Raw genomic sequence first — 26,316 nt, 5'->3', positions numbered from 1 at the left:
GTTTTAAAGATTTAAGCATACATAGGGACAGAGAAAGCGACTTTGTTTTATACTGTGTAGTGATTTCTTCTGTGCATATGTTTGTCATTGAACTACTCCTTAACGGCTGGACCGATTACAATGATTTTTTTTGTATGCGGTTGGGGCACCCTGGATAGTTTAGATTCACAAATCAGCCCGGCGGGTGGCGCTGCAGTCGGTATCTAGGCTATTTATTTTTCCTAGAAATAATTTATATGGCAAACCAACGTTTTGCCGGGTCAGCTAGTTACTGTATAATTTCATACGGTGGCGAAATTAAATATTAGGAGCCCTTGTTATTATTATATTTCTTTCTCGCAAGTCGCGGTCATTTCTCGTAGGTTTTTAATGAACACAAAGGTAAAAGCTATTGCTGGAACGCACATGTAACTTAGCAACGATTAAATGAGAACACATTATACAGTCCCGTAATTAATTATTGTTTTATTAGGTTTTTTTTTATTGCTTATATGGGTGGACGAGCTCACAGCCCATCTGATGTTAAGTGGTTACTGGAGCCCATAGACATCTCCAACGTAAATGCGCCACCCATCTTGAGATATAAGTTCTAAGATCTCAGTATAGTTACAACGGCTGCCCCACCCTTCAAACCGAAACGCATTACTGCTTCACGGCATAAACAGGCAGGGCGGTGGTACCCACCCGCGCGGACTCACAAGAGGTCCTACCACCAGTAATAGGTTTCGGTTCTCATCCCAATATCTTTCAGGATTCGTATAAATTATGCTTCTTCCTTATAACTTTTCAACTGGTAGAGTCAGCGTTTTTTGCTTAGAATCCTACGGTTTTGTTCAACTAGGAAAGTCGGCACACACACTTTATTGTTGAAATGTTGATAACATTGACTGAGTGTCAAATGTTCTGAAATGTAATTATAGGTGGGGTCATCAATAAACATTACTCACAAACTATAGGTACTCAACTCTAACACTTGCAATGAAGTTATTGTAGATTTATATAGTTTTGAAATTCTAATTAAATAAAGACACCCCCAATGAATTAAAACATTGCGTTTTTTTAATGAAATAATTAAAAAGTTAATAGAAACTCTCGAAAAAAAAATATGAATATCATACCAATATTATTGGTATCTTATAGAAGGTTTTCTTTAGGAGAAACATTCTAGAGTAATAAATTGCTTGACTACTACTGCCTTGAATCAGTTATGACCAAGAAATGCGCTTCCAACAATCACAATGCAGAAAACAGCTGACCATTAACGCTTGCCTAATCAAATTATTCTGTAGGTATTTTATGCATTAAATAATAATGAAAATAAAATAAAATTAAAATGTTTAGTTTGACTATCAAATCAGTGTCGATAAAAAGCTATTAAGTTTGGAAAAAAGCGTGAAGGTTTGACGAGTTCTGAAAGGGAAAGCCGGCGGGAACGTGGTCTTGTGGGAGCTTGGGAGTAAGATGGAAAATGAACTCAAGCTTCACAGATACAGGTATGATGTAAAATGTAATATTTGAATATTTTTTTTTGTAGTTTTTCACTTAATTTAAAACACAATATGATTTATTTAAAAAAAAAATTCGAATCAAACGATTTCTTACTTCTGCGATTTAAGGATTTTATATACTCCTCACTTATGTTCAAAATCTCCTCTAATTCTAATTATCCTCTCAAAATTCTCCCTAATTCTTTAATTTTAATGATTAATAGATATCAATTAACTATTTGAATTTCATCCAATTTACTCAAATTTAATTTAAATTTTTTGTAACTGCTGCATTTTCATTTGTATGTATAATGTAATCTAAGTGACAGTTATCATATTATTGTACATATGTATGTACCATGTATGTACCTTGGTATCTATTTGCATTTGTTGGAGATAGAACATCTCTTAGTACAACGATACAGCTTGTACAAGGGCTGACATAAGTATGTATTTTGTCTCTTTTTGAGAGTCATTAAAATCTCAAATTTACCCTAGCCTGTAATGCAATGAAAATGGCGGGTCTAATTAACAACTAACTTTGTCTCAATTTACTCAAAGCTTTTAGCTTAAGTTGTGAAACAAGGGAACGAATCACCATTAAATATTAACACGTAATAAGGCTGCTATTCTCCAACCGGCGGGAAATGAATTAGGTACTTACACAAAGAAAAATATATTTACTTAATTCAACGTTCCCTTTGTTTGCTTAGAGGTATTGTTTATATGATTATTCTTATTCTGAGCAAGTGCAGTACTGTTTCACAAATAAAGCCTTCATTGTATTGGTTCAATAGGTATGGCAAAATATCGGTATCGTCGCTAATGCCAAATGAATGAATTGTTATTTAAATTTGCTATTCATTTATGCCCTCAAGTTTTTGAGAGTTACAGACATGATTTTCGGCACTCACACTGCCTATTTGCTCGACACAAATGACAAATGACTATTTGAAAAAAAATTGGATTATTTGTGCCAGTCAGTTTATTTTCTAAGAATTAAAACAAAAATTTTCAACCGTAACTATCGGCTTCTATTAAGAGGACTTCAATAATAATTGATTTCTTAATCGATTATTTGGGTGTTAAACCTTATGAAATTATGATGACCGTATTACAAAAGTGATCACCAGCCAAAAATTTAACACACCAAAACATCTAGTTACGCATAAAGACTTTGTTAGTTCGTCTAACAAAAATGACATACCTAAAACATAAAATCTACAATGAAATTTTCGTATAAATGCTGGTATGTAATATAGTTGCTGGTTATATAAGTATAATATGTTTTATACTTATATAAGTATAAAACATATTGAATAACCAGCATGTCTGCACGCCATCTCGCTCGGTTGTCAGTATTGATTTCAGAGGACGGACTCTCCCTCCCACCAAGGGGGAGGGATCTTTCAGCAACCCGATACTAACCTACCTTTAGAATTACAACAATATAGACATTGATAATGTCTTGTTTTATTTCTTCTTAAAATCGTATGGATTTATATGACCAGACAATGTTATGGCAAATTTGGGATAAGTGAGTACTGAGCTTCAGAATGATATAAAGGACTATAATTATTTTTAGTGTGCCAGGGTTGCGGATTAAATAATATCAAAACAATGACGCTTTAACAACGGCGGTTCCTTGCTCGTCAAATTGCGATCGACTCCCACCATAAATTTTTAAGTTCCCGATATTTTCATCTAATGGGTTTTTCTTCAAGTCGAAGTTACTAGTACGAACACAATTAGATGAAAAATTTGAGTGTTTTCGTTAGCATAGCCAAGGTCACCCTGCCTTTGCTGACTGGATTACTGATTTGATGAATTATATTCATCAGACCCCATGTTCACTCACATTTTTTTATCATTCGCCATTTTTGGAAACAGAAAACAAACTTATCTCTGCAGTGTTGTTTTCTTAGTAGTAATCTAATGAAATATTTGGTGTAATAATGGCATCATTCAACTTCTTAGACCGAATTAGAGCGTGTTCGGAATAAATTATTCTTACAAAATGCTGCAAATCAAAACGAAATCGCAAAACATATCGAGACTATAAGCGAAGTGAAATGGAAAATCCGATTCATTTACCAGATTTCCGCAACAGCTGCTTTGCAACTTTAGGGTTGACAAAACTAGGAACCACTAAAAGAAATATTTAAAGCTTCTTAAATGAAGTTACGTGATAGTTAGTACTTTTTAAACACGTTAGGACTCAAACGTGCGCTGTTGAAAACAGAAAAAAACAGTAAAGCCAATATGGGAATTCCGTGTCACCAATATTAGGCTATTAATGAAGGAATTACCTGAACCCTTTTCAATACCATTCACGTTAAGTATAATATAACCATATAAATATTTAAAAAAACAATTGTGCACCGCCAGCCTGGAACTTATAAGAAATAACTTAAAACAATTGTTAAATAAAATAACAAATTTGCAAATGTAATCATTGAACAGCCCTACAAGTCGACAGGAGAACGAAATTAAATTCCCCCCATGCTAGCAGCCAATCTGAACTTCATTACGCGACATCAGAAATCTTACGATGATATTATTTTAGGGAAATACGAGAATTGTAGTAGATTGGTAAACAGTGCCCTAAAATAAATTAAATTCATTGTTCTATTCAGGGATGTGAGGGAATCACTCCTGAGACTGAAGGAGTAAAATTTAATTTTACCTTAATTTGAATTGAAAACAAGACTCCTTTGCCGAGTCGGGTATGAATAATTCAGTGACGTAAGCTTCAGTAAAGCCGCAATGTTTGACGTAAAAAACTCAAGAATCATCATCAACAACATTAGATGAACTATATCTAGTAGCAACGCCGGGCGTGTCCACCCTGCCTATTTCTGCCCTTGTACTGTGGAAGCTGAGACCTTAAAACTCATGTCTCAGGATGGGAGGCGGCAATTTGGTTTGTGTCAACTTTGGACGCGCTCATGACCCACTTAACATCAGGCGGTCCGTGAGTTCGTTCACTCCACTAAGCAATAAAAAAAAGCGTGAAAGGAATGCCTAAAAGTGCCATTTTTGTTTGTGAAGGTCTAATTTAGATGGTGTTTGATAGATTTGGTTAAGAACACAAGACTCCTCAGTAAATAAATGCTAAATTAAATTCGAAAAGAATCAGGAGTAATTAACTTGATAACGGGTTATGCAATATTATAAAATCAGTTAAATTTCAAAACCCAACTACCGAAACTGATAAGTTATCTCGAAAATATCTTCAATATCTCGACTTGGCTTAAGTAAACTATCAAGGCACGTTTATGTAGTAAAGATAATTTATAAAATTATTGATTATCTAAAAACGGCACGATATCGGATTGTATTTTTAATTTGAAATAGTTCTTTTAATAAAATACAAAGAGGCCAATAAAAAAGAATAGCTGAGTTTGTTTCGTCGGACCACAGCTTTTGAAGATATCGTGTCCTAAAAGATAAGACGTCCGGTACATTCGTATGTAGCGATGCACCGGTGTTCGAATCCCGCAGGCGGGTACCAATTTTTCCAATGTAATACGTACTTAACAAATGTTCACGATTGACTTCCAGGGTGATAGCCCAAGAGCCCGCGACAGCCAGACCTTCCTTATTTTATAAAAGCTGAAAGTTTCTCTGTGTATGTCTCCAACACAGGTAAGAACGACCCCCGATTATAGAGTTTAGATTGTGGTTACTTGGGCAGGTAACAGGCAGTAAAGGTATATAAAATAGTACCTTAAATTCGTTAAAGTATAAAGGTTTTTTTTTTAAATATTTACTCCAGAATATCTTTAGAAATCATGATATCCGTTGCCGGACACTTTTTCCAGTTGTTACCCCCTGCCAGACACCCCTAAACTTTAATAAATTTTAATTATACTTTCGTTATACTATAAAAGCTAAATTTTATATATGTTACTTAGGGACTTATAAAAATATGTTACCCCAATAGCCGGACAGTTTTAATGGTTCTTACATCTTGCCAGACACATTGAGAGCCCGCTGTAGGTGCGAGCGCGAGGTAGCAACTGTTCAAGCGGGTGTGAGCGAGATAGAGTGCTTAGTCTATTGTGATCTTTTAAGATATCCAATAAAAAAATTATTTTATTACGTTCATAGCAATATTATAGAAAATAAAAAATGTTATTTTAATATTATAAAGTACAAACAAAATATTATATGTCAAAGAAAAATATTTAATCGTTCTTATAATTTTCCTCATTGTCGTCGATATTGAAATTCGATTGAAATTCGTCGATTTTATCAATATCGCCTTATTCATCAGTTTCTGTAAAAAATTAAGAAAAATTATACAATTTGAATAATAAAAAAATTATGTACAATAATTTGTCATAATAATTACATACCTGATTGAGTTTTGAGCGAATCTCTAACATAACTCGGTAGTAGATCTTAGCGTGTGCCAATCCACCACAGTCCTCGTGACGGGAACGGAATCGGGAGCGCGACCGAGCTTCATAATGACGGGGCGGTGGTCTGAATCTAACTCTGAAACTACTTCGATCGAGTGTAAGCGCAGAGTTACGTTTTTTAATAACGCTATGTCGAGTATATCCGGGCGATGCGCGATATTTAGCGGGTAGTGAGTCGGGGTTAGCGGAGCGATGATATCGAAGGCGAGATCATCGACTAACCCGTCGAGCCGCCGCCTGCCATTCGGGTTGTGGTGTGTGAGTTCCACCTGATGTGTTTACAATTTAGGTCGCCCGACAGAATGACAGAGCTTCCCATGCCGAGTAGCGCCTCGATATCACTGCTTAGAACGGATAAATTCTATAAACGACAGCTGATGTGCAGTAAAAGATCACAATAGACTAAGCACTCTATCTCGCTCACACCCGCTTGAACAGTTGCTACCTCGCGCTCGCACCTACAGCGGGCTCTCAATGTGTCTGGCAAGATGTAAGAACCATTAAAACTGTCCGGCTATTGGGGTAACATATTTTTATAAGTCCCTAAGTAACATATATAAAATTTAGCTTTTATAGTATAACGAAAGTATAATTAAAATTTATTAAAGTTTAGGGGTGTCTGGCAGGGGGTAACAACTGGAAAAAGTGTCCGGCAACGGATATCATGATTTCTAAAGATATTCTGGAGTAAATATTAAAAAAAAAACCTTTATACTTTAACGAATTTAAGGTACTATTTTATATACCTTTACTGCCTGTTACCTGCCCAAGTAACCACAATCGAAACTCTATAATCGGGGGTCGTTCTTACCTGTGTTGGAGACATACACAGAGAAACTTTCAGCTTTTATAAAATAACGAAGGTCTGGCTGTCGCGGGCTCTTGCTCTATGACGGAATAACATCATGTAATAAAAATCGAATCCACAAAATTATAATTTTCGTAATTACTGATGGTGGGATGTCTTGTGAATCTGCACGGGTAGGTACCGCCACCCTGCCTATTTCTGCCGTGAAGCAGTAATGCGTTTTACTATGTTTTGATGACATGTAATTCATCAAAGTAAAATAGATGACATAAAATTTACAATACACGTAGCAGTCATGTCTTAGTAATAATACCTTCTCACTGAAAATAATCCTGTCGCATAATTTCTGGGAATTTCTGTTCAAATCACAAACCTGGTCACATCCGACTCGAAGTGAGTCGTGTCGTTAGATAATTTGGTTACTGTCACCAACTCGACGAGACGAGTTTACTTATTCGCGCGGAAAGTATGGGGAGGGGTGTGATGACTTAATTTTGTGAATTCAAATTTAAAAATTATTTTGCATTCGTTTCTGTAGGCTTTTGCTGTTTGTCGTAATTTTTGTGCATCTTTCAGGTTACCGTTTATAGTGTATACAAGGATATGCTCTCGTAAACGAAGACGCTTTATTGCGCATTGGCCCATGACCGTTTAATTGATAATTCTAAACAAAATCAATTGATAAAATAGTATGTGATCAATCTTTTTTTATTGTACGCATATGAAAAAATAATTTTAATTGTGACAGGGTTGAAAATAGGTTAACGACAGTAACGAGGCGTATGCCAACAACCTTCACTGTGCGACTATTTGGACATTCGCATACCAGAACAATTTCCTCGTGTACCTGAGTACAGCTTTGGTTGATTGACCCTGCACTAGACAATAGACTACTTAAGTATTCATGGGGATAGGGGCACACAACCCCTAACACCTTTAAGTACATGCGTACGTAAAATAGCGTTATCCACTGCTCATTTACCTTGTTCTTCCTTCTAAATTAGCTAATGGTAAAGTACACAGTCCGCCCAAGTAGGTACCATAAACTAGGTCGCTTTTGTGCATTTTGGCCTAAAGAATAGGATATATGCTACTGGTATTTCAAAACTATTGAGTCTCCCTCCTCGCGTTTCAATGCCTTTGATTTATTTTGCATGTGAGCTCTGTAAGCCTCCTAGCACCGTGCACTCATTGCCCGTATGATAGAAAAACTGTATAACACAATTATACTTGTTGCTTTCAGTGGCGGATGCCTATTTTCTTCTCGACTGTCCTCGTTGATTAGATATCGATCTATGCGCAAGTCTGCATTTCACTCGTTTATTTTGGATGCGCTCTGCACTAAGGCGGAGCCACACATAATGCACGGGCCGTTTCAAAAGGCAAAACAGGAATAAAATTTTGGCGTAAAGTAAATTTAAAACATTCTACATATAGTTGATTCGTTATAAATAATACAACTCATTCTTTCTTCGTCGTCTGATCGCGATAGCTTAAAAAGTATGATAGGCAAAGCTTTTTCTAACGGTAATGGGATATCAATATGATGTCAACTAGATGAGACATATCGTAAGATCCCAATGTCCTACGACAGCGACATGTCAATGTGCCATGGTGGGAACAGGCCAAATAGTCCATTATCTATTTTATTGACGGGGAATCTAATCTAATTTAGTTAAATTTTGACTTCCTAGAGTAGTTTGGATGTAAAATAATAACGAGCCAATTAAAACTGTGAAAATCGCCTAATGTTTGGAGTATGGAGAACAATATTTAAATGTTATAGTGTCGAAGTCTCTTCTGAAATATATTCTAAGCCTTTAAAAACAAATATGTATTTTGATTATTTATGTTTTCTTCTTATACCCATATTAGTTTAAAGGAATGTTTTCATAATTTATATGTAATTTGCAAGAAGTAGGTTACAAAACGCCCCTTCTTTCTTTCAATATTTATGTTGGCTGCGTCCTTGGCCCATTTTCTTTGACCCATTTTGTTATTGAAACCTTGCGAGCATCTGTGCCATCGGGATCCTTAATGGTTTTATTATGGAAGGTTGCAGTGCAGATGTTTTTTTACGACAAATCCAAAGGACTTAAATGATTTCAACCGTCTATAAATACATCTGAGGGTGTGTTTATTTGTTTCCTCAATGCTCCTATAAACTAATAAGCTCATTGTGTTTCGCGAAAAGAATGTTTGATGTCCCATAGTTTGCTTGTTTTAGGATCGTATTTTTTTGAAGATGTTGAAGATTACTGGTGGTAGGACTTCTTGTGAGTCCGCGCGGGTAGGTACCACCACCCTGCTTATTTCTGCCATGAAGCAGTAATTCGTTTGAAGGGTGGGAATAAAAAAAAATCGCCAAAGATGATTTTAGCATTTTACAGCTAACCAATAACATCTTAATATGTGTTGTTACATTTCTACCCTATACTTACTACTTTATGGCCTGCCCATATTTAATGTAATTAAATTTTATATATTTAAATTTTATGTTATTTATAAACAAAAACACATATGTAACTTGGGATTAATTCCAGGACAACACTACCAGTGGCCCAATTCAGCCGAGGAGACTTCTCGCTCTGGTCGGTGCTAAAAAACTGCGTCGGCAAAGAGTTATCCAAGATCACGATGCCGGTGGTATTTAATGAGCCTCTGTCGTTCTTGCAACGGATGCTGGAGTACTTGGAGTACGCGCATCTGCTGCGGATGGCTTCGGAACAGACCGATCCTGTGGCTAGGATGGAGCATATAGCAGGTACAAGACTTTTCTATGACATCCTTTACTCTTCAATTGAGTCTTGTTAAGTGAGTTCAAGATGTTGCTCTCAGAGGCTACATAGGTCGGGAAGATTGTATCGGTATGGTCTAATTATATTTCTAATGCATTATTTCTGTTTTGATATATTTCATATTTATGTTTGTCATATTTATCTACCTAAATTAGGATATGAATGATTGTGAATATTCTTTAATCAAAAACGTATATGACTACTAAGATTATAGTTAGATTTGAGGTGGCAGTCTCAATTCGAATAAAATCTATCTTAAGCTTCAAACTGGACAATTCTATGATGATCCATGCATACATCCAAGTACATCCTACCACGGTCCAATAACATCAGTGATTTATCTTAAATTTTAGCGTTTGCCGTAAGTGCTTTGGCTTCAAACTGGGAACGTCTCGGCAAGCCGTTCAACCCTCTCCTGGGAGAGACATACGAACTTGAGCGTCCAGAGTTCAGAGCTGTCTGTGAACAGGTCAGCTAATATCATTGTTACAGTATAATCCACTGAAAGTAATAATGACTCAAACATATAATGTAAACTTTATTGTGTTTTCTCTTTTCTTTTGTATTTGTATTTTATCTTTTTTATTTTTTCTTAGATGGGGATGGGGATTTACGGGTAGGTACCATGCGTGCCTATTTCTGACGTGAAGCAGCAATTCGTTTCGGCTTGAAGGGTGGGCAGCCGTTGTAACTATACTTGTGACCTTAGAACCTATATCTCAAGGTGGGTGGCGCATTTACATTGCAGACGTCTATGGGCTTCAGTAACCACTTAACACCGGGTGGGCTGTGAGCTCGTCCACCCATCTATGCAATAAAAAAAAATCATATCCCAAAGTGGATAGACGAAATTTCAGTGACGATATCGTTGTTTTAATGAAGTCAACCAATAATACTTTTTGTAAGTACTATTTGGGTTGAATGATGGATTCACCAATCTGGAGAAATGTTGAAGGTGTCGGCAAAATGGCTAGTTTGTGACAATGATTCCGTTGTTTTTCGCTTTAGGTGTCTCACCACCCTCCAGTGTCAGCGTTCCACGCGGACAGCCAACACTTCGTATTCCACGGCTCTGTTCATCCGAAACTGAAGTTCTGCGGGAAGAGTGTCGAGATTCAACCAAAAGGCCACGTCACTGTTGAATTGCCGAGGTAAAATGAAATCGATTAAAATATAGCGTTTCGGTTTGAAGGGTGTGACAGCCGTTGTTACTATACTGAGACCTTAGAACTCATAAAATATCTCAAAGTGGCTGGCGGCATTTACGTTGTAGATGTCTATGGGCTCCGATAACCATTTAATACCAGGTGGGCTGTGATCTCGTCCACCCATCTATGCAATATAAAAAAATATATAAAAATTAGATCGTATCTAGGTAATCGTACTTATTGTTAAAAAAGAAACCGTTGTCAACAAACTAAATGAGAATATAAACAATACAGTTGATGTTAATTAAATATTCATTATAATGATAATTCGAAAACCATTAATCAGATCTTAATTAAAGTTAAATGGATGTATCGGAAATACTAGCTTTTAAATAAAAAAGAATCGTCAACCTAGATTTCGTCGTTCACCTAGATTTTTTTGTGCAGAATATAAATAACAAATACAGTTGCAATGAGGACCTCCTCCGTCGGTTGATGATCAATGGTGTTCTGATATTTCAGCTTTTTTTTTTTTAAATTAAAATCCTGCTTATACTTTTTATGAACCATCTGAGGTTGAGCGGTTGATAAGCGGGTGACCGGAGATAATTTAGATGCCGCTGCCGATTTAGATTTAGGAGTAGTATCTCAATTCTTTTGGTTAACTTGATGAACTATTATCGTACCATTCAAACGGCAGCAACAGACAGTATTATAAATGGTTTCTATACATCTATCATTATACCTACTAACTTAGCCTAGGTTATCTTCTAGTAGTCTTAATTCTTGAGGATTAGGCAGTACGATATTGGATACGATGCTGTCACCAAAATGCCGCACGTAGGTACCATTTCAGAAACGTGTGCGCGTTGAGATATAACGACGGATTGAGGATCTTCCACCGAGTGGGTGATATTGCTCGGTAGACCGACGGTCAAAACGTTGTTGTTCGGAACTTGTATAGATATATGCAAGCTTATCTTGAAAATGACATAAGCGAGATTCAGGTACCTGTCAAATATCTTGTGTTGTATGATAGCTACCGCCACAGTACGAGATTAATAGCCAGATAGACTGTTATTAATTTTAATATCCTTTGACGAATATCTATGCTCTATCTCTGTTGAAGACATTTATATAAATTATGTGTTTGAAATAAAGACATATACAATGACTTTACATTACACAATCTATCGTTTAATTAATCACAGGTGGGGTGAAGCGTACACATGGAGCAATGTAAACTGCGTGGTCCACAATGTGATTGTGGGCAAGCTATGGATCGAGCAGTACGGGGCTATGGAGGTCACCTGCCACGGAGGGTCTGGTCTGAAGGCTAACCTAGTGTTCAAGCCAGCCGGATTCAATAACAGGGATCTTCATCGGGTCGACGGTTTCATTACGGATGCTAGGTACGTTAATAGTGCTTTGGGTATCATCAAATTCTGGTATGAAACAGTTTCAAGATTTCAAAGTGCGTGGATTTGATCGTCCTTAGTAGATAAGCCATGGCACGGCCGAACTAACAGCACTCCTGAGGTCCATGTAACGTGACGTCGACCACTTGATTTTTACTACCTAAGCTTGTGGCCTTGAGAGGCTATGCCAGCGTAACCGGGCAAGTAGGTGAGCTCACGGGGCTCTAACCTGACGACGTTGCTAACACTAGCCTTGGCGAGCGCAGTGCTTCGCAGTATCTACCACCGGATCGGAAACGCGACCCACTGAGAAGATCCGGCAAGAAACTCAGTAGGCTCGACCGCTTGCACTATGGGAACGGCAACTTGAACTGAAGCTTTGGGTTTGGGTTGACTGTTGCAACAGAGACCGCACAACTCAAATCTCGAGGTGGGTGGCGGCATTTACTTTGTAGATGTCTATGGCCTCCGGTTACCACTGGGTGGGCGTTAGCTCTTCCATCCATATAAGAATTAAAAAATCATTATTCAATTTGGACGTTTTCACAGCAAACGTCGTCTCCGGTTCTTGTACGGCAAATGGACGGAGTACATCAAGTGTTGCAGCGCGGCAGCCCACGAGCAATGGTCCAGGGAGCGCGGAGACGAGGGTCCTGCCCACACCACTCCTTCGCATACTCCCAAAAAAGTCCTCGCCAAACTGAACAGCTTCAAAGTGGGCGCTTTGCGATCCATGTCCATACAAGAGGTGAGAACGGGATTCAATACGAAAACAATCTCTCATTGAATTTTTAAATTTGTAAATACAAAAGCAGTTTGATAAATAAGGGCGTTGTGAAAGCAAAACTGGACTTGTAATCTCGAACATACGTCTGTTGAATTAATACCTGACTTGTGAAAGTTGTCAAAGTCTGAAATTGTAATTGTAAGTTGGTTTCAAGGTTGCTGGAAATTCTGCATTAAGTGAGAGACATGCAAGTTATGTGTTTCATCAATGAACTTGTGATAGCATTCTTGTGACCGAGGCTTTTAATGAGTTTTTTTTTATAATCATGGTTAGCTATGCTTACGTCTCTGAAAATCAGCACTCATCATTCATCATCATTCTGCTGCCCTTCTCCCATTCACCGGGGATCGGCGCAACATGTTTTCTACTTCCATACTCCTCTATCATATACCTACCATTTCTTCGCTCACTCCCCTCTTACATATATCGTCTTTCTGGCATCTTCATCTTCTGAAAATCATCACTATTACAGTTTAATATCAAATTCCCTCGACGTACTTAAGATCATAGGATTTTCTACAAATATATTTTTAATGAAATTGAATGATGAATAAACTATCTCCTTGTCAATGAAAACGTTACTAAGCTCTAAAGTGTATTAAGGTCTGCAGAGTTTCGTGTTGTCATTAAGATCCTCTATTCTACACAACAGCCTGAAGAACCGGATCCGAATGCGGAAGATGTTCCGAAGCCGGACGACTCCTTCAACATCGACATCCCAGGGTCGGTCACGCTTTGGGAAGCCAGGTCTCGACCGCCTAATAGTGCCCAGGTATTGATTTTTGGTATTGGTTTTTGGTATAATAGTCCTATCAAGCTTATTGATTTTCTTGTTGAGATTTCTGGTTGAATTATTTTTTTCACAGGAACATAATACATGTGGTATACACATATATTATTTTATTAACATTCACTTTTTTCCTACCTAAGCTGAGAGCCTTGAGAGGCTATATATATCAGCGTAGCCTTAACTAGTAAGTGAGCTCACGGGGCTCAAACCTGATGACGTTGCTAACACGAACCCTAGCAAGAGCCGTGCTTCGCAGAATCTACCACCGGATCAGAAACGCGACCCACTGAGAAGATCCGGCGAGAAACTCAGTGGGCTGTGTCTGTGCGTTATTCGCTCGTCGAGCCCTTCGTTGCAAGCGACGGATTCGACGAGGACGGTGACCGGTGCTTGTGGTACCTAAAAGCACCAAAAACATTTACATTTTATGTTTTACGGGCAGAATTCTATTGAAATAATAAGAATCGTTGAAATTTCGAAGCAGCATTCACAAATACACCAACTGAAGTTAAGTGTATGTGTGTTAAGAGTTTCAGAAAACTTACAAACAAAAAATACCAGTCACATATTTATTTGTCTATGTGTAATCCTACAGCTAGCAAAAGGGTGGAGTTCAGTTTTCAGGATCTAATACAAAATATTTACACAAAATATGAGATCTCGTCTCACCAGATCGGTATATTTGGTGATAGAGCATGATGGGTTTTTTATTATTTAAAAAAAATGTGGTTTGTTTCAGTACTATCAGTTCACTGAGTTCGCAATGTCCTTGAACGAGCTAGAGCCCGGGATGAAGGGTCAGCTTTGCCCGACCGACAGCCGTCTCAGACCTGATATCAGGTTGCTGGAGCAGGGTGACATTGACGCTGCAGCTGCGGAGAAAACCAGGCTTGAAGAGAAACAGAGGACTGCGAGGAAGATCCTCAAGAAGTCTGCAGATGGTTGGCAACCTAGGTACGGATAATCAAGAAGCAACATCAAATGAGCTGTAGGATGTCTACCGCTTAGTTAGCGCCGAGGATGTAATTCAACATCTAGGAGTATTTCAGCCCAGCTATTTGTACCTCCTTCTACTGCGACCATGATCCGGTTTTATAAAACTGATAGTCTCTAAATGATGTCTATGGATGGATACCACAAAAATAGCCTTTAGTAAAAAAAAATTGTAGCTTAGATGGGTGGACGAGCTCACAGCCCACCTGGTGTTAAGTGGTTACTGGAGCCCATAGACATTTACAACGTAAATGCGCCCCCACTTTGAAATATAAGTTCTAAGGTCTCAGCATAGTTACAACGGCTGCCCCACCCTTCAAACCGAAACGCATTACTGCTTCACGGCAGAAATAGCCAGGGTGGTGGTACCCACCCGCGCGGACTCACAAGAGGTCCTACCACCAGTAATTACGCAAATTATAATTTTGCGGGTTTCATTTTTATTAGGTACACGATGTTATTCCTTCATTGTGGAAGCCAATCGTGAACATTTAAGTTAAGTACGTATTTCAGTAGAAAAATTGGTACCCGCCGGCCGGATTCGAACACTGTTGCATCGCTACATACGAATGCACCGGACGTCTTATCTTTTAGGCCACGACGACTTCAAGTAATTATAATATAATTATAGTCAAATTTCGACCACTGCAGGACCACTAGTTATATATTAAAATTAATGTGTGGACAGCGTTATTCAAATTATGGTCTCATTACAGAGACTGTACTCGTTAGCTTAACTAGCGATTAAATGAGCTTGTCAGACGAATAAGAACCACTCGAATATAAAAAAACTACTCCATTTCCAGGTGGTTCAGCCAAGGCACGAATCCGTACACGAAGCAAGAAGACTGGCTCTACAACGGTGGATATTGGGATCGCAATTATCAACATTTGAAGGATGTTGATATCTTCTGAATGTAATCTATTATTTTATTACATACATGTTTTTTTTTATTTTTATTTTTTTATTGCTTAGATGTGTGGACGAGCTCACAGCCCACCTGGTGTTAAGTGGTTACTGGAGCCCATAGACATCTACAACGTAAATGCGCCACACACCTTGAGATATAGTTCTATGGTCTCAGTATAGTCACAACGGCTGCCCCACCCTTCAAACCGAAACGCATTACTGCTTCACGGCAGAAATAGGCGGGGCGGTGGTACCTACCCGTGCGGACTCACAAGAGGTCCTACCACCAGTAATTACGCAAATTATAATTTTGCGGGTTTGATTTTTATTGCACGGTGTTATTCCTTCATCGTGGAAGTCAATCGTGAACATTTGTTGAGTACGTATTTCATTAGAAAAACATGTAACCCTGTCATACAAGGACTGACCGGCCGCTTATACGGTACACCGTATCATGCTTGTAACTAACCTATTAACCGAATTCAAAACAGGAGGACGTTCTCTGTTCGGCGCCAAGGTGCTTTTATTATTTGCTATATTTCGCATCCAGACCTTGAAATATTCGTCCATCTAAATCTGGATTTTCTACCACTCCAATGATTATAGCAGTGATCAGTATTGCTTAAAGCAACTTCAAGTATATTGCTGACCTCAGTAAAAGCGTTCGACCAATTGTCCCCGTGAAGACCTCAAGGACATATTCGATTTAAAACGGCATGACACTTGTGGACCTTGGTATATATTTACTGCACAGACTTTTCTGCAAGTCATATACGAATGTGTTGTTCGCATGTCTCATTATACTAACAATTCACGGTCTGTATGATTCCGCTTATATTATTTCTTTGTTCAGCTGACATCAGCTAATAAAGATTGATTTTTTTCACCTGTTCCAAAATATATTGTACCGCATACAAAGAATAAAAAAAATCGTTCTAGTAGATTCTGATAAAAATTACATCAATGAAAATAATAAGATAGATAATATGGAGAAATTTATTCTTAGAAGACGAAAAGATCATTGTTTATCCCTGTGTGACAGGTTTACAAATCACTGCTTTTCGCTGTGTTTTGTAAGCAGTATCGGTGTCAGAAGTAAGCTGTTAATGGGCAATTTTGTTAAATGTAACAATGTGATCTCTTCTAGAAGTGTGTTTGCGGATAAATGTATTAGGGGTAAAGTTAACTAAAGAAAAAATTACAAATTAGACTTCTGACTATATCTTCTGGAAGGATATTTTTATTAAAATTATTAGAAGACCTTTTATTAAATTGCTAAAGTGACAGTACTCCAAATCGATTCTTCTAGAAGTGTTTAATAAAATATGTATACAGAGGTATACCAACTATGTTTTGCATTCACAATGACGCGAAACAATGTGATACCTAATCATAAAATAAGTACAATTAATAAATCTAAATAAACATGACATCTATGTTACTTAACAAAAGTGTTAAATATTTTGGAAATTTTGTATTTCCGTACTTTTCTTACCTTTATGCTACGGTCATAATGTTCACCTGTAAATTAATAAGTATCTTGCATGTATATATTATACTAGTAAAACTTTTTTTAAGAACAAGAATTTGAAGATGAATCTGACTTATTAAAAGTTATAGAATTATTATTATTGTTAGAATTGAGCGACCAACGTGGGCAGGTGGACTACCATCTGTGTGCTTAGGGCGAGTTTTTTAACATTCTCGATAGCGTAAAAGTTAGCTTTCGATAGCGTAAAAGCGTAAAAGTGAAATATGCATTTGGAACAGCGCCCCCAGTATAGGCACAAATGTAGGCAAACGTTCCAAGTCCATACAAATTTGAGTTAACTTTAACGCTATCGAGAACGTTAAAATACTCGAACTAAACACACTGGTGCGAGTCTGACGAAACGTGGAGTGACAATCTCGATAAACTGCTGCTGCTGCTATATTTGGCACGGAGTGCAATTTACTTGTTTCACAGCTCGCAGTGATTAAATCTCGCCAGAAGAGTAAGTGACTCATCCACATTTAGAAGTCTTTGTGGCATATATATTATATATATCGAGCGACCCATTTGTATAAATTAAATATTTACTTCGTGTAACTTCCACGCTGAAGGAATAATATTATGTTATAAAAATAAAACCCGCAAACAACAAAAATTGCGTAATTACTGGTGGTGCGATATATTAAGCGGTTGGGACTTAGACTGGGTCACGTCTCAAGGTGATTGGCGGTTTTCATGTTGTGGTGTTTATGGGCTGCGGGAACCACTTAGCTTAGGAACGAGTTCACGGCCTAGCTGGCCGTGAACTCGTTCATCACTCTATGGAATAAAAAATAATTAATTGATCTTAATGGTAAGGTCAAGTATTTATTCAACAGTATAGTAACTTCGATTTACGAGAATAAAATCAAAGATTAAAAAGAAGAAGAAAGAAAGTATATTTTAAATATTTATGTTCAAAAATTAAAATATATTTACTATTTTTATTAAGATTTATTAGAGTTACTCACTCATACTGGCTATACTGTTAATATTTTTAAAATGTTTTCGTTGAAACAAACATGAGGAAGTATTTTACCAGTTTTTTTTGTTTCGACACGAAATTTTTTTTAATGGCAATCCTCGTTACGGTACTATTTTTTATTGAATATTTATATGTGTGTGTACATACGTGAATCTAACTACTAAACGTAAGAAAATCGTGATTCTAAAAACAGCTCCCTTGATTATAGAATATAGCTTTCTTATTTAAGAATAAACACAAGAAATTTTATTTTAAATATAATGTTTAGGGAGGTTTTGGATTTTGTAAATTAATGGCGTTGTGATGATGCAAGCCTTGTCTTAAAGTTGGACATAGGCCTCCCCCAAGCCTCACCACAAAGATAGGTCCAGCGCTGCTTGCATCATTAACAGAGAGAAAATACTTAAATACCGCCAAAGGGAAGGAATTACACCGAAAATACTTAAGTGTTTAAATGCTTTTTTAGAGTTTTCTTAAACGAAAAGTATAGCTTGATCGATTTCTTTGTTAGCACTTTCATAAAATGTTTTAATAGGGTGACGATATATAAGTGGATACTAACTAACGTGTTAAGCTTAGAAGTAATCTGCTATTCATATGTATCTATTTAAAATGTGAAACGTATAGCTTAGTTGCTACGATAATTATTCTATAGTAATTTAAGTTACGTATATTTAAGGAAACATGTACATTTGATGAAAAAATAACGCAAGAGACCAATAAAATGTAGCGGATTTAAAGAATCCAATTAGATTAAGTATCATTAGATTTGTACATATGTAGTAAACGTTACGCACGTGCTTTCTACGGAAGAGTAGGAACTCGTGTAAGTAAATAAATTTTAAGTACATTAAACACCTTTCTTTGATAAAAACATTATCATCGTAGATAGGTTAGGCAGTTGTTAATTTATATTTTTCCCATTCGTGCTTTGAATATATTTCTGCCATTTTTAATATTATTATATCGAGGAGTGAAAAGCTTTTTGACTTAAGCGATATTTTTGCAACTTTACAGGAGACTCATTTAAAGTTTAAAATCTGGAAAAAAATCGTAGTAAAAAAACTTCCTCGGCTATTTTAATGGGGTAAACTTAATTGAAGTTCAATTAAAAACATCCAATTGTTGACGCTAATACCAAATAAAAGGCACCTTTAATTACAAAGATAAATGTCGCGTATTAAGCGAATTGTCGCTTAAAATAAATCGCCTTTCAACCTTCGGTATGTATATCTATATATTAATACGTGAAGCAAAAACTTTGTATCCCTTTTTACGAAAATTGCGCGGACGGAGGAGTATGAAATTTTCCACACTTATAGAGAATATAGAGAAGAAGTGCACAATGCTAATATTTTTTAAAAATAATGCATAACAGATACATTAAATCAATAAAGAAAACATTACACACACTACATACCATGTATTTGACGCACACACGCATGCATACTATTTATTGTCAAACTTTTGTTCTTGACGTCTGTTGTCAAATTGAGATTAAATATTGTTTGTCTTTGTTAATATTTTTTATAGTGTAGTCTTGGCGAAATTTTTGATTATAGAAGCATAAAATACAATCATAATACAAACTTACAATTCCAATTAATTATAGTCCAATTTCGACTACTGCTTGACCTCTAGTTATAATAACTACGTAAATAGTGATTTAGAAAAAGAGACAGCAATTTTATTTTATACTATTTAGAGTTGGGGACACCGTTATCTTTAATATTTTTGATGATTTTCTTGGCAATAACAATTCCTAACTGAATCAAAGTAAATTTTATTATCTTTACGTTTTTTTAATTCTTAACGCGTGTCTGTCTGTAATATTCAATTTTATGTAAAAACATTTTTTTTCAATTCATAGTTGTTTTTTTTACTTACATCTTTATCATTACTATTTATCTTGTTAATCCTATTCTATTGAGCAATAGAGTTTTTACTTATATCTTTATATTCTAATATAACTTTTTGAATACGTCGTAGTTATTATTCAAGCATGAAATCACAAGCTCATGCGAGTATACTGACTTTATAAATTACTCCTAATAAATCCTTCGACAAATAACGTCATTGTTCAAAATAATCTAGGATTAATATTAAATAGCATTTCTGAAGGAAAAATAAATAAATAAATTTATAAGTAAAATATGTAATCACAACTCCTTAAATGTATGATATTTAGAATATTATCGAGTTAATCGCTAATTTGATTAATCCAATTACATGAAATACATAAATGCACTGTACACATTACTATAATAATTGTTACATATAACGCGAAATATAAATAAAGGTATGGCAAGGGATGCGTACTATATACTATAAACTACAACAATAGAACAATAAAAGTAATACAAGTAATTATTACAGTAAACACAATTTATTCGCGGGCTATGTGTTCCAAAAATATACTGCCAATACAAAAACTGTGGATATGAAAAACGCGCTTACAAACCATATTCGGTTGGATACTTAGATATTGGAATCCTTTTTATCAATCTGCATGTACCTATGTACAGATTAGAACCGCGAATATAGGAATTTCTAGCCGCGAATATAGGTAATGAGCCGCATTTCTTTTATCCGCGAATAGTGAAAACGCGGACGAAGGAAGCGCGAATATGGAGCTCTTACTGTAGAATATACGAGACATTAGTGGAATATTCTGAAAATTTTGCTAATGATTAGAATACATATTACGTGCGTGAGAAATGTAAATATTTTCACAATTATGTGTAATATTATTGTTGAGCACGCCGGTTACAAGAATCATTCGTACCGTACCTACTAATTTGTTATGTACATATTGGTTCCGTAAATTAATTTCCTAATAATGAATATCAAAGTGAACTTAATGATCAATTATCAATTTGTCGAATGCCATACAGAACGGGTTTTTTTAACATCTTATCACTTACTTATCTCTCACTATTCGTACAAAACTATTGTATTTGAGTGAAATCAAATCCACAATTAAAAAGTAATGGATTTAAATGGGTCAACAAGCTTACGTTTCAATTGGTTATAAATCTTTACTGGAACCGGAGGTGACGCGGCGGATTGTATGCCGCGAAGTTTGGCGATAGAACGGCTGTTATGTAATGATGATCTATGGAGCTCCAACAGTCACAACTAAGTGAGCCGTCAGCTCGTTCACCCGTCTGAATGAAATATTGTATTTAATTAATTAAACTTGTCGCTTTGAAAATCATTTAAATTTATCGTAGTTTTCAAAAACTCTCAACAGTTTATGCCGAGGAGCAATTATAGTTTAACGTTATTTTATCAACATACAATGTTTGTTATATTATGTAGTAGTATTAAGCGATTGCATAGCTTTTATCAAGGGCTTTGAGCGCGGCGACTGAATCAAGAAATTCCGTAACGAAAATAAAACCTAACACCCCCACTCCGCCTACCATGTAGGTCGCGTTCAATACATTCACACGTTGCGCTTGTGTAGTGTTTGGGAAAAAGCGCGCGGCGTGACGTCGCACTGTATGCGCATCATGAAAAGTCTGCCCATCTCTCTCTTGCGCGGTCAAGCTTATAAGTCTGAAGGGGACAGTTAATGTTTTGCTTTTGTTAATGTTTATAAATATAGCGTGGACTTATTTTAATATTGTTTTAGTATTAAATTATTATTGTCTAATTATAATTGCATAAGTTGATGAAAAATGCTATGCAATAGCTTTACCGCGGCAGTCCCCGAGTGCTACACATGTTTTTGCATTTATTCTAGTAATTGTAGGTAAACTAATCATTAATATATTAAATATTTAAAGATATTGAAATATGAAGTGTAAATTTGATCAGAAATAAGATGCAGTAGACTAAAAAAACAATAGATAGATTCTAGCAACCTAATTAAATTAGATTTTTTGTGTATAAGAATTGTATATAGTATGGTATGCAAAGATATACATATATGATATATTTTTGTATGAAAAACACTAAAATAACTAAAAATTAGAATTGTTAGAAACACGTTCAAACGCGGGTAGGTAGGTACCACTGCTCTGCCTATTTTTGCGGTGAAGCAGTAACGCGTTTTACGGTTTGAAGGGTTGGGCAGCTGTTGTAACTATACTGAGACCTTCCTTAGAACTCATATCTTAAGGTGGGTGGCGGCATTTACGTTGTAGATGTCTATGGGCTCCGGTAACTACTTAAGACCAGGGGGGCTGTGAGCTCGTCCACACATACCTATATGATATAAAAAAAAATCCCCGAGTTAAGGTTTTCACATGTTATAGGCCCACATGAAGTACATACCTATACATGCGACACAAGAACCTTATGATTAGTACCTAATGTCAAATATATTTTAGCCGACTTCAAAAAAGAAGGAGGTTCTCAATTCGGCTGTATGTTTTTTTTTTTATATTTGTTACCTCATAACTTTTGACTGGGTAAATCGATTTTGATGATCCTTTTTTTATTAGAAAGCTGACGCTTCCCGTGTGGACCTATTTCAATTTGTCCAGTTCCGATAATGGTATCCATGAAGAACCCATATAAGTATTAAATTTGCGCGACAAATAGATGAATAACTCAATAACTGAATATCACGCCAACCGATTTCGATGATTATTGTTTTTAATGTATATTAATTTGTTTTGGAATATCTTTTTTTTTCAATTTGAAGTCGGTTTTTGTTAAAGCGTGTCTATTTACAATTATCTATAGACAATACGGACGGGCAATCGATTCCGCGCCATGGGTTACGTTAGGACTAGTCGATCAGCAAGCAACCTCTTTTCCTTACACTCGATCCAGTACAAACATGTACTCGTATTTTTGTCTTAATATTTTTAAGAAAGTTTAGTTACAATACTTCACGTCGCGGTGACCTTCGATGTGCTAGTATCGAGCCCTTTTCTCTGGAACGAGTCTATTTAAATCGTTAAAAATAAAAACACCATAATCTCTCTACGGTAAACTTAATATTTCGCGACCATGAAATTCTGAAATCTTCAGATAATTTAAGATAATTTAGCAGAATTTAATTCTATATTTCTCCGTTTATTTGAAATAATATTCTCTGACTACACTCAATGTTTTATATTAAATATAAGAATATAAGTATAAGTTGTAGTTCTTATATAGAGTCAAGTGTTTGTACACAATGGCATCGAACAGCTGAATTTTAGTAAATAATAGCTATTGATATGATAAGAATATGTTTAATTATGAAAATATTTCAAAGTACGTTAGATTGGTGTGGTTTTAGGTAGGTAGGTAGCTACTTATAATATAATGTTCAAAAAATTACTAAAAATGCTTTTTGTGAAATACTATGTGTGCTATACTAACGTGAAATACTTACAAAACAATGTACATATTTATTTTTGTACAAAAGCATAAAAGCATTAGAAACATTAGTAGACTTATGATACTTACCTACTTTTAATTTCAAATTTAAATTCTCGTTGGATTTAATATCCAATTACTGTTGTTTGTACCAGTTTGGCTGTATGATATACGTTTTATTACTATTTATTGAAAGCAACGAAGATGGAGAAATATATTTTTCGTTTGATATGATCGTTAAATTGAATTAAGCTGTCAAGTAAAATACAATTTGAATTAATTTACAAATTAAATTTATCCACAATCTGTGTGAAAGTAGATATGCCTGAGAAAGATGTGAGTGCAGAGAAGACGCATTATAGGCCTGAATAGAAAAAAGATCAGCGCCGATTCCACATAGTGGGATAAGAAGAAAAAGAAGATGATGATTTGAATGTTAGCGCTAAAGAACATTGATCCAATGTAGATTTGTTTCAAATACCGTTTATGATTAGCGAAAATAATTGAATAGACCAATATGTATCAAATTCAATGATCTACTTACAGATGTTAAAGAAACGATAAGATTTATATATTTCTAAATTCATAGTAAGATAATGGCCGCACGAGTTTGTCGCGGGTTTGTTAAATATGGGCGGTTGTTATGGTTACGAATGTTACTGAAAATATTAAAGAAGTCAATAATTAAGATTTTAATAAATAATAGACTTCATATTAATTAATAGAATAATAGGATAACTTTTGGATTATTTTTTATTTTAATTTATTTTTTTCTTTATATTTAACTATAGGAGTTAATGTGTATGTATATAGGTCATTTGTAAAGATTAGAAAAGTACAAATTAGATTATACGTAAAAATCGAAGGGTTTCGATTTTTGGTTTTTTTTATTCGGAATATATTTGATTTTAAAATTGTAAAATATAAAATTATATGTAGGGAGGACATTTTATTCAGCATTAGTAGATTTTATTGTTGTAATATAGTATTACTGCTGTAAAATAAATGTTTTATTTCGAGATTAATGTTAAAAAGGTTAAGTTAAAGAACCTAGATGTACCTAGTGTATAATAAAACTATGTTTACTGAACTTAAAATATAATGTTTGAAGTTTAAATAAATAAATTGGATGTTTCCTGGTTCCACTGTTTTTAGAAGCACGATTTTACGAAAAATCGTATATTACAAGCAAATAATTACTTTAAATTAAAAATTCAATGTCTAATATGTGTTTATTATACTAATTAATGAAATAATATTTTTAAGACCTAAATTAAATAAACCTTGGCGTCACTTAAAATTAGTATTAAACACGCAAATGAGTGTAGATTAGAGAAACAAAATAGAAACGTAACCTGTTGCTACCTGCACCTATTGCTTCAGTTTGAAGTTTTTTTTATTTTATTTTAGGTAGTCATTTTTATTTATTTGACAGGATATCTTGCACCTATCATAATTGTTAGTATCAATGGCAATCTATGGCATAAATAGGCTATTTTATTTAGTAGTTATTAAATATGTACTATTTTCTTCTCTGATTGTCTACTGATTTTCTAAATATTACTCTAGGTACTCATTATTGAAGGGATTCGATGAGATATTTTCAACTAAAAAAATGAAAAAGGGCTGGTTCAAATGAATCTAAGTCTTGAGGTATACTTAAATGATTATTTTCGAATTTCAATCACTGAGTGAACATTAGTAATGCCTTTAATTTTTAATGTATTCCACTTAATTTAATGAAAATAAATTATTGTAAACTGTTGAACATAACAAAAATATATTATATCGCTGTATTTATATTTGCTTAGGAATACAATTATATAAATATAATATAAGTTTAAAGAAAATGTTATTTTTTTAATAGGAGTTTAGCGGTATCACTAGTAAAATTCCCAGACGTAGATTATTCTTAAAATATGTCTACATTTATTAATTGCATCATTACTTAGGTATATTCCGGTCCTTTTTTATATAATTTGTATAATTGTATATTATGTAATGTACTTTTCGCCAGCATTAATTCTGAGTGTTGTATGTTGTGAAGTTTATCATGAAATTTGAAGAGGCGTTAACCAAAGAACGGACTACGTAGTATTTTTTGTAACTGAAACCGAAGCACAGTAGAGCACACGTGCATATTATACATTGCAAGTTATCCCTGTCCAATAGAGGGCAGTGTTATTCTAAGCTAGAGCGATTAGCACACACAGAGCATACTATGAAAAGCACAGATTTAAGAATTTTAAGTTTGTAGTCTGAACTTTCATGGAGGTTACGTTTACCTGGTCATACCCGTCTTAAAACACGATAGTTTTATGTAGTAAAAATGTGTGTGTAAATGTAGTAAAAATAGTCTTAACCTTGTGATCTATCTGGGTGGGCCAGCAAAACTACCTACCGCTACGCTGTCACTTACTTCCACTTCCTACTTATTATAATGCATACCTAGACACTATTTACATTAGCAGCAGAGTAGATAATTTGTTTAATATTAGTCTTCAGCCGTGTTAAGGTGTTAGAATACCTAAACATGTATTAGAATGTTCCTATGAATAATTTTCATGTTAGTGTAGTTGCTTTAGTCGTGTAATGTATATTTGTAAAACATATATAACGTAACTGTGTAGATGGTTATAATGTAAATTCAAAATAAATGGTTTTCAATGTGTAATTTTTTGTTTTATTTTAGCCAATGTTAAAATATACATACTTATTCAAGATTGCGTCGTTTTGATTGTAAAATTATTCTTCAAGAGCAAATGTTGCTACATTCTAAAACCGGACTATTAATCTGTGTGCTTAGTGCGAGTATTTTAACGTTCTCTATAGCGCAAAAGTTAACTCAAATTTATAAGGAGTTGGATCGTTTGCCTACGTTAGCCGCTAGGGGCGCTGTCACCACGGCATACTTT

General features: G+C 35.3%; 1 protein-coding gene and 1 long non-coding RNA gene across 3 annotated transcripts in view; both read left to right on the top strand.

The window, feature by feature from the left end:
• LOC149503039 (uncharacterized) overlaps positions 1 to 26,316 on the top strand; it is a 238,790-nt gene that overhangs the window by 40,520 nt on the left and 171,954 nt on the right. The gene's annotated exons all lie outside the window — the stretch shown is intronic.
• Positions 1,329 to 26,075, top strand: LOC149503040 (oxysterol-binding protein-related protein 2). 2 transcript variants are annotated; one of them, XM_089727930.1, is made up of 10 exons: positions 1,329 to 1,493; positions 9,266 to 9,486; positions 9,874 to 9,989; positions 10,529 to 10,671; positions 11,880 to 12,080; positions 12,636 to 12,834; positions 13,526 to 13,645; positions 14,403 to 14,617; positions 15,463 to 15,601; positions 15,972 to 26,075. In XM_089727930.1, the coding sequence occupies exons 1-9, from the start codon at positions 1,462 to 1,464 to the stop codon at positions 15,569 to 15,571; spliced, it is 1,356 nt and encodes a 451-aa protein (XP_089584056.1). In that variant the 5' UTR covers positions 1,329 to 1,461; the 3' UTR covers positions 15,572 to 15,601; positions 15,972 to 26,075. The 2 variants fall into 2 exon arrangements, with proteins under 2 accessions (XP_089584056.1, XP_028036219.1); XM_028180418.2 differs by having other exon boundaries at positions 15,463 to 26,075.

Source organism: Bombyx mandarina, chromosome 05, assembly GCF_030267445.1.
Source record: "Bombyx mandarina strain Sakado chromosome 05, ASM3026744v2".
Classification (NCBI taxonomy): domain Eukaryota; kingdom Metazoa; phylum Arthropoda; class Insecta; order Lepidoptera; family Bombycidae; genus Bombyx; species Bombyx mandarina.
Note: the sequence above shows the minus strand (reverse complement) of the source record. Positions and strands in the feature narration are given on the sequence as shown.